Genomic DNA, 16415 nt, shown 5'->3' with positions numbered 1-16415 from the left:
ATTACAGTGCTTTCTTGAAGAGAGGCCCCCATAAGAAAAAAAAAAACATTGTTTATTTTGTTGAAACGTTTTTGTCTCACGAGCACAAATTTCCCCATTTTTTTCTTTTTTTTTACGGGTCAAAAATAATTAACATACAATTAAAGATATCCCAGTTTAAACGAAGCTTTTGCTATGACCCATGTCATCGTTCGCCATCAGCTGCGTGGCACAAATTTACACAGAAAATAAATGATTGCTGCCACTTTGTTGCTTGTTAGTGTGACTGCAAGTACCTGATGGATTGAAGCAAAAAAAAAGAGCATTTTATCATCAAGAAGTATACCATTTGGATTGCTTTATTAGCCTCCGTGGTAGTGTAATAAATGTTATAAATTCTTCTGCGGTTCAGACATGTGCATTTTTCCCCCTCCGTTCCAACCATAATGAATGACAGGATTCTTCTGGTTAGAGACGGAGCTTTTGAGTATCATAAAATATGGTGGATTAAAGATTTACAATAGGGCAGAAGGCCAATTTTCAAAAGTGTTCCACTTTAGTTGAATTTGCCCTCGCTCCTCAACACCCACATCATGAATGATATACTAGAGCACATATTTCATCTGCAGCTTTTCAATCTTGCATGACCTCTGCTGCCAGTCCTCCTCTCAATAACTCACCGCATTGGCACCACAGCGTGTGGGCAGCCCGGAAAAAAACCCCAGAATATCTCCTGAAATGGCTCCAGGAAGCAAGATCTAACACGACTCGACGGGTCAGTGAAGCGCCAGCGCTGTAGGTGTAACAGGATCTTTTCACATGAGATGCAATGAAATGCAGTGACTCAAATGACCTTGGCGCGCATCAAGAAATCTGGGAATCCAAAGCACAAGGGGGGAAAAAAAAGCATCAGATTGAATTGGGAGAGGAATTGGGTGCATGCGTCGATTAAACCCTGTTATGAGATTCTCATCAGCTTTTTTGAGTCCTCATTTTCACTTCAAAAGCTTTCAAACAGGGTGTCTTATGTCACGTCAGCAGCTTTGCTGAAGGGTAATGCAAGGAAACTAGCAAAATGTCACCCACTATTGCCTGGAAATGTCTCTTTGTGTTTGATCAGTGGGAAAAAAACACAACTCTCTGCATGTACTAAGCACCTTAAGACTGGAGTATTTCAAAGAAAATCGGTGGAACTTGTGTTCAATGGCTGTGGGGAAATGAAACTCCGGGATAGAGGGTTGTGCTTTGAAAGTAATGAGTACAATTGTCCATTGCTCTGTTCCTTATTGTTTTAGGATGGTGAAGTGACTCTAAGGCAAGACACAGGAAGATGGAAATGATGGAAATAAGTGTAGACAAGATGCAGTAATGAGAAAAGAACCATTTTTCAAACTAATGGTTGAATATCGGGAGGGACAAGATGTCAGCACACCCTGTCCTGTTGTCCAGTGAATAATTTACAGGCAGCTGAATTGCCAGTTATACCAGTAGACACTTGTATTAGGAAGAAAATGACCTCGGTTGCTGGTGATGGCTCGAAAAATGCGACAAAGCTGTCCTTAAGACTATATCAGCTTTTTTTTTTTTTTTTCCAATTAGTGTAAATGTACCATAAGGACATGTTACACCTTCTTGATTTCTTATGATATGATTACACCAACAATGCCTGCCCAGAGTCAGTGCAGCTGACCAGAAAGTTGTCGATTATTTCCAGGATTGTCAGAAAGCTAAAGTTGGAATCATTAGTAATGCCCTTAACTGGAACAGTACATACTTAGACTGGACTCTGCCTTACACCCATTTTACCCAGAGGTGCAACCGATTCGAGAGTCGACTGCTCCATTGCCTCTGTCTCCCTGCAGCTTACTAGATATGTGACAGGTAATGCTATTTTTAACATTTTTATTTTATTTTACACGGCCTTACAAATAAGAGCACCTACTTTGGATCGAAAGATAAAAAGTAATTAAGAGAAATAAAAAATTAGTTGCTAGAAAAATCTGTAAAATGTTACATTTGTTTTGTAAAGGCAACATCAGATCTGATTCTGGTGGAAATCTCATCAGTCACTTGGGATAAAAACCATCTGACGAATTAATTAAATAAAGATCATACAGTACCTATTCACTGAAATGGCCTTTTTTTTTTTTTTTTGACTCGGGCATTTAGATTTTGCATGCATGCTCCTGGGAAAGTCTTTAGGGCTGGTTAATTTTGGCTTTTATCTATGGTAGTGGTTCTCAACCCTGGTCCTGGAGGACCACTGTCCTTGCCAGCTCCCAGTACATCTAACAAGCTTATTTAACAGCCTTTTTTTAAATCAATGTAAGTGTGAAAGAGCAGGGAGAACACTAAGAGGCACAGAGCAGGAGGCCCGGTCGAAACCATGCGTGGGACAACTTCAGCAAAGTCTACTGAAAATGTGGCCGAGAAATGCAAAACAAAATAACATATTCAAAAACAAAATAACAAAATCGAGAACAAAATAACAAATCAGAAAACACAACGACATCAAAGTCACACCTTTTCGATGCGTTTTCTAAGTTGTATTTTATTTTCAGTTTCGTTATTTTGTTCATGGGTATGTTGTTGTTTCTGAATTGTTATGTTTTTGGTTTTGTTATTTTATTTTCGTTTTTATTTTGTTTTTGTTTTTTTGTTTGTTTTTTTATTTGTTATTTTGGTTTCTGATTTTTCATTTTGTTTTAGGTTTTATTTTATTTTGCACTTCTCCACCACCGTATCTTAGGATGAAGGCTTCAAAAGACATTTCTTGAGGAATTCCCCAAAATATGTGATGACATAAATGAAACTGGAGCAGTTTCACAAAACTTCACACATGTTCATGTGCCAAAATTTTGTGCTCATTTCCAGAGATTTGGTCTATTCCTTTGTAAAGTTATTTGTAAAATGAAAATGACCAGGTTAATTTTATGGCGCCTACAACCTTCCTTAACGTTCAGAGCAGTAAATAATGAGTAAATGCCACGAAAGACTTTCCCATAGAAGGAAGTGGGAAATTATTTTAAGTAAGGCCAGTGGCAATAAAAATACAGCATGTATTATTTAACATGAACTGAAAAGTACAAAGTCTAGACCCAAATTATGGTGAGTTTGCTAAAAAATTTATGGGGTGTATATTTACAGTACCTACAGTAGGTGATCATGTTCAACACAGCCTTATACTTAGGATATGCAGTAAAATGTTTATTATTAAATGATTTATCATCACCAGGCACATCGCAAAGAGAAGCTCCTTTATATGTATTTATATGTATTGAGAGCATCTTTTTGAATGCCAGTGATAAATCCCTTGCACAGTAATATTCCGGAGCCTATGCTGGAGAGGCAGGAGGGCATAAGAAGTCATGCAGCACACCAGGGAGAAAAGAGCACGTTGCAGATTGAGATCAGTCACTAAGTGCTGTCTCGAATAAAGACTTGGGCAGCATTTAAAGAAGATGCAAAGGCAAACTAAGCTGACTTTTACTCTGAGTCATTATAGTGTGTCCTCCGATTACACAGAGACATTTCTTTTTAGTCTAAGGACTAGCCTTATTTATCTTAACTTGTGAATTTATGTTGGCATGTGTATCATTTTTATATTTAATATTACTTTCAAATGATTGAGTTGGTAATTGAAATAAATAAGCTATTACACTTGTCAGGATAAAATATGTAAATATATATTGCATAAAAAATGTGTAGTAATTCATGCAGTTTTAATACCCAAATGTCTTTATGAATTATTTTATTAACAGCTGTGTATCTTTTAGTGACTGGATTTAGCTGGAAAAAAAACTAATAATAATTCAGAAATCTTTTTTTTTTTCACCCTGGATGAGGAATCGAACCCTCGCCTCTGGAGGTGCGGGGCCACAGTGCCACTGCCTTGACTCACTTATAATGCAGCTAATAATAAATGTCAGTTAAAATCTTTGCTGTCTAAGACATTTGTTTATCATCAGCTTTTTTTCATAATTAAATTATGCTTGTATTTGGCTTTGTTTTAGCCTCACTATCTTTTTTAAATCTTATTTAATTAATGCAAGTAATTTTAAAAAATGGATAAGGTTCTTTACTAATTGCTGTAAACATAATGAAAAATATGTATAATAAGTAAAAGTCAACAGTATATTTTCATGTATAAAAGTTCGATAATCCATACAATTTATGAGTTGAAAATCATTATCAAGTCATTATTTACATTAATTAGTCTTCTTTTGCATTATTATTATTATCATTATATTATTGTTTGATGTTTAATATGGAAAGTAAGAGTATTTCCACACACACAATTTGATGAGAACTCACATGATTGAGACTAAACATTGGTCTGTTATTAAGAAAATCACTTCTTAGTGAGGCTAATGATGAAAAAAGGTTTCAATTTGTTAGAATTTGTTAAATTTCAACTTTGGAGCAATGGGAATAAAGGAATAAAATGATGGACCCATCATCCATACTGGCCACTGTACAAGCCTCTGAAGGCAGTGTTAGGATCTGGGGTTGCTTCAGTTGAACAGGTCTAGACTCAGCACTGTTACTGTATGTGGCAATAAAATGAAGTCAGCTGATGTCCTGATCGTACTCAATGACCAGAGTATCACATCTCAAATTGTAGAAGGGTAGCTCTGGGAGCATGAGGAGTCTTTTTCACACATGACCTGGCCATTACGTTGCATGATGTAACCAAAAAGGTAATTAAATGAAATCTTACAGTGTGTAACTTTTGGGGCCAGGTGGTGTATATTCATATACTAAAGTTCTTGTTTAAACACTTTAACAAAGCATTTATGCACAATCATGTTTTTAGTTATCTTAGTAAATATACATGGTGTCCCCTGATGGATTTGGTAACCTATCCAGGGTGTACAATATACCCATCTTGTGCCCAATGTTCCAGGATTGGCTCTGGATTCACTATGACCCTTTAGGTTATTAAAGTGGAATAAATAAATCATTCTTGTTTTAGATCCACTGAATGCAAATATCTTTTTTTAGTATATTACAACGGAAGTCTATGACTTTTTAATGAATTTAATGTGTTTTGCTTGATTGTCAAAAGCAAAGCTGTTTAATTTATACGTAATTAGCAGTCTTGTAATGGGCTGGCATCCTATTCAAAGTCTATTCCTGACTTAAGCCCAGTGTTCTGGGAATAGGCTCCGGATCCAGTGCATCCCTAACCAAGAAAAAAAGCGTTTACTTAAGATGATGAATAAATGTAATTAGCATTGTCAAAAAGTGCTTTTCTCTTTGATCAGCAGTATTCATATTTTTATTTAGAATTAAATACAACAGACAGACTAAACAATGAGATCAAGTAATGAAACCTTTGCCTTTTTAGATATTATTATTAAATTACCTATAATGTAATACAAGAGCAACAATGATGCCGCTGTACATCTTGTTTCTGCTATCAGATATTCTGTGTTGCCGTAATGTATGGAAACCACTCAAGCCACTCACTGGCTCTTTTTTTTTTTTTTTTTTTTTTAAATACACTTGCAGCCCTGTGGCTTTGCAGACATGACGTGATTATGTTGCACATTTCAGTCAAAATCAGAGAACCGAGTCTGAAGTCTGAGAGACTGGAGGCCACAGGCCTAGAGTCCAGAGATTTAGATTGCGCAACAGTTATATGATGTTATTACTATTGATCTAGGGTTCCCGAAAGCACTCAAAACAGGAAGGAAAATGCAGGCCTATTTTCACTTATTCATTTATCTTTAGTAAATGCTTTTTCCAGATCTTAACACAGAAACATTGGGGACGATGTGGGAATTCACCATGGATAGGATGTGACCACATCAAAAAATCTGATAAAAAAAAAAAAAAATGAAGTAAAAGAACTGACAAGGGGACTTCTATTCTCTGAGATCTTTCTATTTGCCCATTATAAAGTCCTCCCAAAAGGACTGGTATTGAAATTGTACCTGCCTTTAAAATCCTTTGCTTCTTACCTGCTAGCTATTTAACTTTTATAACATTATCCATATTAATGTGTTAACTAAGAATTTCAAACTAAGACTGGCACACTGAAAATAGAGTCTCTTAGACTTTTGGGCGCTGTAAATATTTTAAGACATAAATTTATAACTTTGTGTAACTTTTGCATATCTGATGTACAATATGTTGTGCTCAGGATGTTGTGTGCTCATCATGTTCTCTGGATCTTACCAATGTGCATATTTTATTGTGTATGTTTTGGCGTATGTGGAATGGGTCCATTTTTGCAAATGAGATATTGCTAATCTCAAGAGAAATCCCAGTGAAATAATGGTTAAATAGAATAGTAGCAATTAAAAAAAAAATGTCTGAACTGCAAGTGTATTCTCTTGTGGTGTAATAGTTTCTGGATGTCTGAGGTGTGAGGAAATATTATGCAAAACAAACATTGCTTGATGCATCTACGTTCTTACCTCCCAGTTTCGTCCGCCAAAAAATTGGATGCAGTAAGAGCTTGTACACCTTTGATGAATGCAGTAGAAACTAGTAAGGACATAGTATTGCCCCCCTTGATCTGGAGCTGCCATGCTTTTTTTTTTTTTTTTTTTTTGGACATTTTAAAATTAATAATAATAATAATAATAATAATGAAAATCCTGGTGAGCCTGCAGTTGCAAAAAGATGCAGGAAGAACTTATTAAGGATGTCAAGTAACAAGGGCTTTGAAGATTCATGGCTGTATTAGATCAAAAGGGTGCTTCTACTAAATACTGAGCAAAGGGTCGAAATACTTAGGACCATGTGATATTTCAGTTTTTCTTTTTTAATAAATCTAAAAAATGTAAATTCTGTGTTTTTCTGTCAATTTGGGGTGCTGGGTATACATTTAAAGGACAAAAAAAGAACTTAAATGATTTTATCTTTTTTTAAAAATGGCTGCAAAGAGTGAAAAATTTAAGGGGGTCTGAATACTTTCCGTACCAACCGTGTGTATATACAGTACTGTATGTGTGTGTAGATAGATAGATAGAGAGAGAGAGTAAAGTTGGAAGAAATCTCATGTCCTTATATGAGGACATTCAGGTCCCTGAAGTTATGTTTCTTGTGCAGCAGCTAATCAGTATGTCTCACACCATCACATAGACACACTGGACGCAGTGACAATGTAGTAAGTGTGTGATAAGAGTGTGATGCAATCTGATTGGATAAAGTAATAACTTTCTCATTGGACCTGTTGAGCACACGATCAGGACAACATGATGGACGCACTGAGAGCCTGACAGGGACATGACTAGGAAGTTTAATGAACTTGATAAATGCACATTTTTCAATTTTGCCCCATTCCCGCTGTGCTCTTCGGTATTTAAAAAATCAGAGAAAACTTCATAGTCTTCATCGCTGTGTGACGGGACGCTTACTGACAGTTACTCAACTAATGATTAATCGCTAAACTTCCCTAGTAGGAATTTGAGGAAATGCAAATGCACACTGGGGAAAACATGCACAGACAGTAACCGCAGTTTGATCTGACAGCCCTCGAGCTGTGCGGCTGCCCACTGTGCTCTTTGTCAAATACCATTACTGGCTAATAAAGTACCCCCTCCCCATACTTTAATCTGTTCGACCGGTCTCCATTTTGCTCCAATTTGCCCGTTTTCTGTTTAAACCTTGTATTACTTTGTATGTTCCTGTTGTACCAGATTTTGCTCACTGTTCTCGTCAGTGCTTTTAGATAGCATAGGATTGACATTTAGTGAGGCTGATCGACAATGAATTGCCTCCATAAGTCCATCAAAGTACATTGATTCTCCAAGCCAAAATGCCTTTTGAGGATGAGCTAGTGGAATGTACATCTTTCTCTGCTGGTCGATCAACCTATATCCCCAGCATTACAAAAATCAATCTTTTTTTTTTTTTTTCTTTATTAAAAGAGGACTATCCCAGAAGATCGTCTTCACTGCCTGGTAATACTTCCAATGTTTTAAGAGTGTGTTCTACAAGCCACCTATTGTTTCTGATCATGCTTCAGATCAAGCTTAAACTTAATAAAGAACAAAGCAATTTAATTATAAGCATCTTGATCAAAAACATGATCCCCAGCCGTTTCAAAGTGATTGAATTCAAAAGTGTCATTTTTCATCATCTGGTGATTGTGGTGCAGTGATTTTTTTATGGCTTTAAATTGCCATCCAGCATTCCCCAATCTCATAATACTAATTGCTTTTCTATTTGATTGAGTCACGGTGCATCTGTACCCGTTCATTTGGCCGTTTGGTCTCCCGGTTGATAACGTGTCTGTACAGAATGTTGGTATGAAATCTGATTTCAGTGAATTCTTGTCCACCCTGCTGAAGCAGGACAATCAACTCAATCTAATCACATACTGTATGTATGGCAACACTTTCTTACCAGTTACCAGATTAGTATTAGGAACTTGTCCAAGGCAATCATGTCACCTCCTCATCATGAGCTACAGATTGGATTTAAGAAGTTGAAGAATGATGATGGTGATTATGTGTATGTAAAAACTAGGTGGGTTTGTGTAATTCATTTCCAGAAGGTTAATCAAAAAATAATTTTACCTGCTTTCTTCCACAAACTAAGTTTGGGGCATGTTAGGATTATATATTATGAAATTTTAATCAACACCATGTCATATAATACATGTCTAAGTGTAACACTGAGGGGCGTTCAAGTCAAACCAGGAACTGTGATGAAATTTCGTATGAATAAAGTATAGCGTAAAACTGATTGACATTTACAGAAGACTTCAAAGTGCAGTGATGAGACTCTTAGCCACAGTTAATCATTTTAAAGTACGCTGTACGTCCATGAATGAGGATCCCATCTGAGGTGGCTCTGAGCCCACTGCAGTTGTTCCTCTGAACAAGCAGGAAGTGGAACACCTGAATTTTGGGAATCGATGGATAGCTTGTGACCAACTCGTGGAAGAGATGCATCTGTTTCTGGAAACTACACACAATCATTCACCGTTTCCGAGCCATGTTTACATGTTTAGGACATTAAAGGAGTTCCTGGGAGGCCAGTGTTTCAAGTCTGATCATGGCTCTGGCGTACTGAGAAAACTTTCTACCTTGATGGTATTCAAACTCTAGTGAAACGCTGGCATAGTGCAATTCAATTCAATTTTATTTGTATAGCGCTTTTAACAATTGTCATTTCCGCAAAGCAGCTTTACACAATCAAAGGAATTATTTAAGTTTGTATGGAATGAGTAGGAATCAAAATAGTCTATCTGTCCCTGGTGAGCAAGCCGAGGGCGACAGTGGCAAGGAAAACCCCCTGTGATGGCAATAGGAACAAAACCTTAAGAGGATCCGGATTCAACAGGGAACTCATCATCATTTGGGTGAAACAGAGAGCAGGAATTGATCTGCATTCATACTGTGTGTTAGGTGTCAGGCAGTTCAGCTATAACAGTGCAGCAGGGGATTATATAGACATATAAAGTAAAATAGATAATGAATAACTTCTTGTGCCAGATCTGATCAAGCCGAGTGTTATTTTCGTTTGTTTGTTTGTTTGTTTTTACATAATGGAACATTGACCCACTAAACAAAGTACGAAGACAAGTACAGGACAATAAATCAACAGAACGTTTTATCTAATTCATTTGATGATTATATAATTAAGTAAAATCAATATAAACTGTATTTTTATATACCATATAAAACTTGTTTATGCTCAGGTGAAATGGCAGAGAGAGAATAGCTGATTTTTCTTACACTATCTTATTCCTTGACATAAGGACATGAGGTCTCTCGACTGTACTGTATCCTTATGACATGACATTTTCTGATTCATGCTGTTTTTTCTCTGCTCCGCTGGCAGAGTAAGGGAGGGAGGAAAGCAGAAAGAGAGAGAAAAAGAGAATCATTGCTGTATTTCTTTGGCTGTGGTTATGGATCATCTCAGTACATCCTAGCACTCTCTAAGATGTCACATTCTCGTCTCATCATTCTATTTTTAACCAGATAGCCAAAAAGCCATTAATAATGTCTAAAAAGTGATTATACAATCCAATGTCAATCCTGACAACTTTCCCTATTCCTTTTCTTGCAAGTGTCAGCCCTGATTTGTTCAGTATGGATCTAAATCTACATCTAGATACCGCAGTGTGACAGCGTCTGTTGTTGAATGTGCTACACAATTTTTCATTATTTTTTCACATGCTGGTGTTGCCTCGTGTGTGAGTGAAGGTGAGGGAAGGAAACCCATGAGCTTCTTTTATGCTCCTGAGTCTAATTAAGTCAATGTTTGCCGCTCACCTCTGGCAATGAATCAAATTAGCGATGATGTGGTCTCCTCTGGCCCTGAATAAATCCGCCTCTTATTTCTGTAGATCACAAATATGACACTGTTAAAGGGATACTATTTGCGGACTACAGAAGATGAGTCAGGGCCACCGGCTTTGGTCGTAATCTTGTGCCTGTTAGACACATTCACTACCGTTTCCTCTCTTAATGATGGCATGAAAAAGGAAACGGTGTTGATAGGGGCTGCCGGTGAGGTCATTTTGTTTCCATGGCAACTGAACCGCTTCGACTTGTTTGCAAGATTGATAGTAAAATGTATTATTTAATTTCAACTTTTAAGATGTATTTGAAATGGTATACTTGTATAAATAAATAAATATCTATATGCATATGGTCTATATCATAATTGCATTTCTGATAGTTGCAATAATTTTAATGTATAATACACTTATCATTACGTTTTAATTCAGTTTAATAAGTGTAGCACTTTTAACAAGATTTACATCTTGTTCAATGCAACGATCAACTGTAACATTATGACCACTAAGAGGTGAACTGGATAAGATTAACTTGTTACAAGATGTGAGTGGGATACATCAGATAGTAAGTGATTTTTCGTGCCTAAAGTTGATATGTTGGAAACAGAAGAAAGTGCGTAACTGTAAATATTTGACTGACATTAATAAAGGCCAGAGAACTCCAAACCTGCCGGTCTTGTTGGATATTCCCATTCTGCAGTGGTCAGGAACTCCTGAAAGTGGCTCAAGGAGGAAAAACTAGTGAAGGGGCGACAGGGTTTTGGGAAACCCTGATCCACGTGCGGAGCCTGTGGCCTGTGTACGTAGTTTGATTGAATAGAAAAGCTACTGTAGTGCTGTACTGGTGCAAAAGTTATCGTTGGTTCTGAAAGAAAGGTGCCAGTGCATCACAGTTGTGTATGGGGCTGAGTAGCCACTGACCGGTCAGTGTTTCAATGCTGGTCTGTGTCTGATGCGGGCAGTGTGGTGCTCTGCGCAGTGTTCCGCCGGGAAATCTTGGGTCCTGCAATTCAAGTGGATGTTAAATCTTATTGTTGACCACAAACCCCCCCTTTATGTCAACAGAATTCCCTGATGTTTGTAGCCACTTTGAGCAGAATGACTTGTTTGAGAATGGTTTGAGGAACACGGTGACCGGATTGAGGTGTTGACTCGGCCTCCAAATTCTCCAGACCTCAATCCAATCAGGCATCTGTGAGATGTTCTGGAAAAACAAATCTGAGCCACCGAGGCCCCATCCTGCATTTTACAGTACCAACAGCTCGCCAGGGCATAACCTCACAGGTCTAGTGGAGGTCATGCCTCAGTGGGTCAGGGCTGTTTTGGCAGACGTATTCAATATTAAACAGGTGGTCATAATGTTATGGCTGATCTTGCAATAACTAAAAACGTATCTCTTATGCTTATGCTTAGATTACACATTTATTCAACTCTCAAACTTTGAAAAAGTAGAGCACCGATATGAAATAAGTGAATAAATAAATAAAATTAAAAAGGTCATCTTTCAGAGCACGAGTGCTGAAAAGGGATGAGTGAATACCTATCGCTTTTATCCCAAGGTCGTGACCATGTTTTGCATTTTAACAGCTTGATTCATGACCACACTAGGATAATTCAGCAATATATATAAATTTTTTTTTCTTTTTTTAACTTCAGAGCTGTAATAATAATACTCCGGGACCAGCCCTGCATGTGGATAAATGACTTGTTGTAACTGTGCTCAGAGTTCAGAAATTGTTAGCAGAGCGGTAGTCATAAATCACAAGCTCCCTTGTGGGCGTTTCTCATTAACTACTAAAAGAGTAAAATGGAAGAAGGGAGAGTGCCGAACACCTCCGGGAGTCTCTCAGATCTCTACTCTTTGCCTGACATGTCAGAGTTCAGTCGCTCTGGAAGACAAGGAACCTTGTGAGTCTCTGACACAAACAGAAGTGAGACTTCAGTGCAAATTTTGCAGTAGAATAAAGGGCTTAATGCCCTAAATGAGGCAAGCAATCGACTATGGCAACCCCTGCCCCAGCCCATAAAACCACACAATTAGAAGCGCTAATGACAGAGTGACTCACAGCTTATTAACCCAAACAAGCTTAATCCACTCTGCTTTCATTGCTCTTTAAGAAATGTAATTGAATTACAAAACATACGCACAGAGACAAAGCTTTCGTATCTGAGATCCTTAATTAGTTCTGAACATTGCCACGGAGAAACAATATGCTCGTGTGTTTTTATTCCTATCATCTTTTTCCCACTAGCTTTTTAAGATTTTTTTTCACCATGGTGTTCGGCAGCATTTAATCACTGTTTCTTAAATGTCTGGGATTTGTTTCTCTAAAGGAATGATGTGCTATGCCGCTCTAATTATAATGTGTTGTTTGCTTCCTGCCCTTTTTTTTTTTTTTTTTTTGTACAATAATGCTTCATGTGCTTTCCCCTGCGTTTTTCTTTCTTAGGTCCAAAAGATTGACGGGCTTCTCCATGAAAGTCAACTCCGTGAGTATTATTTAAATATTGAAATGCGGTTAAACACCTTCCCTGGTTAATGTAATATGTGTTATATTAATAGAGCAAAAAAAAAAAAAATCACTGTTACAGAAAAGCCTGCGCAAAGCGAAGAAAAAACTAAGGATATTTGAAATGACTGGAATTGGGTTAAGAAGTGTCTAATGCATTATTTAAGCCTGGAGGGATTGCATGCACAATATGATGAGAAGGATTGGGACTAAACAGCTGTCTGGTGTAAAGAAAACCACTTGTTATCAGTGGCGGCCGGTCAATAAGGGGCGCTGGGGCACCGCCCTCTTAAAGTTAGCGCAAAAAGAATGCTACTTTAACATGTAATTATTTAAAATAATAATTAATTATTTTAATAATGAAATAAAGTCATTTAGTCACAATATTCTGCTGTATTTCTTAATATAATTTATTTACAATAAAATAAAAAAAAAAAAAACATCTAAACTGTATTACGTTCATTTGTGTTCCTGTACGCAGGGCGCCGGACAAACGAGTGTCTATGTAGGCACGTAAATTTTTGAAAAGCATGTGATTTGAGGCTGAGTTCTAATTGGATTTTTTCAACATATCCTTTGGATGCGGCACTGTGCGCCTCGAACCCTCCCACTTTTGTTCTTGGCGAATCAATATTGTTTTTAAATATTTGAGCTCATGTGATTGAGCTTAAATCACATGAGCTAGTCTTATTAATGGTCAGCAGATTGTTAGTTAATATACTGAATAGTGATTGGCGTGGAAGCCAGCTAAATATGAGTGGAAATTCTGTAATGTCTTTGCTAAAATACCCCTTCGCAAGGCGATCGGACAAAGAAAGAAAAAAAGTTAAAGAGCTTGGACCAGATCGACCTGATCTTTTAATTAAGCAGCAGGCAAGTGATCATGGCCGAGCTTACACTCTGTGCTTTTCAGGTTTAATAAGTTTAATTTTAATTTTGTTTGAAATTGCACCAGCCACCACTGCTTGTTAGTGAGATTCATCAGAAAAAAGGACTTTGGACCAATGGAAAAGGCTGGTCTGATGAGTCCAGATTAATACTATGCAGAGTGATGGGTGCGTCAGGGTAAAAAGGGATGGAACGATGCACCCGTCATGCATAGTGCCCACTGTACAAGCCTCTGGAGGCAGCGTAATAACCTAGGGCTGCTTCAGTTGGTCATGTTTAGGCTCAGCAACGTTATATGGCAATATAATTAAGTCAGCCGACTACCTACATGTACTGTATGACCAGGTTATCACATATATGGAGTTTTTGTTCCCTGATAACACGGCCATATTCCAGAACTCAAAATGTGAAAGAGCATGAGGAATGATTTTCACACATTGTTTTGGCCAGGAACAGTATACGAATATTTATAATCTTTGAATAAATATAAATATGCACGTATATGGAACATCTAAAAACATTTGGAAATTGGGAGAAAGGAAAAAAATTCGGACCATTTTATAAAAAAAATAAAATTCGTAACATTTGGATAAAGGCACTAAAATAACCCAACTTTTAAATATGTCTGGGTATTATTCCGAAAATAATAAGAATGGAGACCAAACGGCAACCTCTAGTTCTAAAGACTGGAGCCAACACGGATGATCCAGTGTTCTTAATTAGGGGCGTGGTCAATTTAAGTGATGCATGTATTAATGCGGTAGCTTTCTGCTATGCCTCACTTTAACTAACCGGATGAAGTGTAGGGTATGGCCATGGATTTCAATCAGATTTAAAGTAACATTAGCATCTAAATTAACCTTAGCCATATGATCATTTTAGCCTAGGTAAAGCCAAGCCAGCTAGCCAGTGGTAGCTGAGATAAGTAACAATTTTTCAACCAACAACCAGGCTCTCTTCGCTCTGCCCATTAATGGATTAACCAGGGTTTATGCGGAGGCAGCTCCTCCCAAGATGGGGACGGCCAGAGCTCCCACAGTTGAGGTTCAAAACTGCTTTTTAGAAAACCTATGGGTGATGTCACAGTGTTTATCCAGTCCTTTTCTGCAGTCTCAGCCTTAGACGCTCCTTTATTTCCTAAAACGTGTCACTTTTTCAAATTATATTTAATGTTTTCTCTTTTAGTGATATTTAATGGCAGAAAAGAGTTACACATAAAACATTTTCTGAAAAGCCATTTTCATGAGGACAGGACCATAAATCTGTCTGCTCCATAAATCTGAATGCATAAACTCTGGTAATAGTAATAAAAAGAAGTCCTGCTCTTTTTTATAAAGCACACAGAATTCATCAGATAGCAGAAGGCACACAACCACACAAGATTTTCATGGTGCCATTTATTCTTTACATAGATGTATGTAACAGCAATAAATCTTTACTGATATTCTATTCCCTCTCAGCATTGCATATCTATGAGTAGATAATGATGGTGCAGGTTTTGGGTGCTCGAGCATTATAATTTCTCCTTTTCCTGTTTTATTGTATTGGGATAAATGAGGCTAGCACGATGTCTGAGTGGAGAAAGCATCTTCACTTTTTGCCTTTTATATTTCCCAGAAGCTCGTTCATGCAGGACAGTGTGATTAGGAACGAAAAGAAAGAGTAGGTAGAAAGGCTCAGGAAGAGGGAAATGAGAGAGATGAGACAAGATAAACTGTTTGCCATACCGTCAGTGGTGTTTTTAATTATGCATGGATATGAAATTGAATTTTGTAAATGAGGAGAGCGTGTTCGTCTCATTTCTCCTCTGCTTGATTAAAAGTGATGGCTGAGCTTTAAAACATTTCACACGGAGGAAGTGATCAAGGAGAGGAAGCCATCTTCATCATTAGGCAGATACCGTGTCAAGAAGTGTAATGAGTTTCATTTGTGAAACGTGCCAAGATGGTTCTGGCCGCAGTTATTCAGAGGGTAGAGTGTTCCAGCTGGAAAGATAAAAATGTTCTATACAAATGTTGAATGCTTCCCGTTTCTGTGTAATTAGTCATGGGTTTATGGTTATTATGGTTGTATCATATATAGCCTGAGAAAAGATGATGAAATGTTGACATTTTTCGCTATATATAGTTTCGAAAGCTGCAGGTTTCTCTCTTGCATGTATTTCTGTTGCATATACATTTAAGGCATCGCATTTAAAGATTTCATCACATTACAGCTGATTACTAAAAAGTCCATGTTAGTTTAATACAATACATAGACATTCAGAAACTTGATCAAAACATGGCATTAAGTGAATTACAAAATCACACATAGATTATTAATTTTTCAAGTTATAGGATCTTTGTCATTGTAGGTGACACGGTGGCTTAGTGGTTAGCACTGTCGCCCTTGCACTTTCTCGGTCCAGGGTCGTCTCCTACCTCTGTGTTCATGCAGTTTGCGTGTTCTCCCTGTGCTTGGTCGGTTTCCATCGACAGTCCAAAGACATGCAGATTATGCAAAATTGCCGTTTCCAAATTGCCCAGTGTATGTGTGTATGTGTGCGCGCCCTGTGATGGATTGGCACCATGTCCAGAGTGTTCCCCACCTAGTTTCCTGGGATAGGCTCCAGGCCCACCGCGACTCTATACAGGATTAAGCGGTATAGACGATGAGTGAGTTAGTAAGTGAGTGAGTATTGTTATTGTGCAAACCCAAGGAAATTATGATGAACTGTTAAATATCTCAGAACAAGAATCATTATCACAGTTATCCAATCAGTCAAATTCCTC

The 16415-nt window shown here is 37.6% G+C and overlaps 1 protein-coding gene across 2 annotated transcripts in view; it reads left to right on the top strand.

Annotated features, from left to right (window-relative positions):
• The window catches only part of b3glcta (beta 3-glucosyltransferase a), a 174942-nt gene that overhangs the window by 45498 nt on the left and 113029 nt on the right, over nt 1-16415 (top strand). For both annotated transcript variants that reach the window (XM_053506669.1, XM_053506668.1), the window contains exon 3: nt 12697-12736. In XM_053506669.1, the coding sequence (XP_053362644.1) occupies nt 12697-12736 (40 nt within the window). The remainder of the gene's footprint in view (nt 1-12696; nt 12737-16415) is intronic.

This window comes from Clarias gariepinus, chromosome 11 (assembly GCF_024256425.1).
Source record: "Clarias gariepinus isolate MV-2021 ecotype Netherlands chromosome 11, CGAR_prim_01v2, whole genome shotgun sequence".
Lineage (NCBI taxonomy): Eukaryota > Metazoa > Chordata > Actinopteri > Siluriformes > Clariidae > Clarias > Clarias gariepinus.
This window is presented reverse-complemented; position numbering and strand designations above follow the sequence as displayed.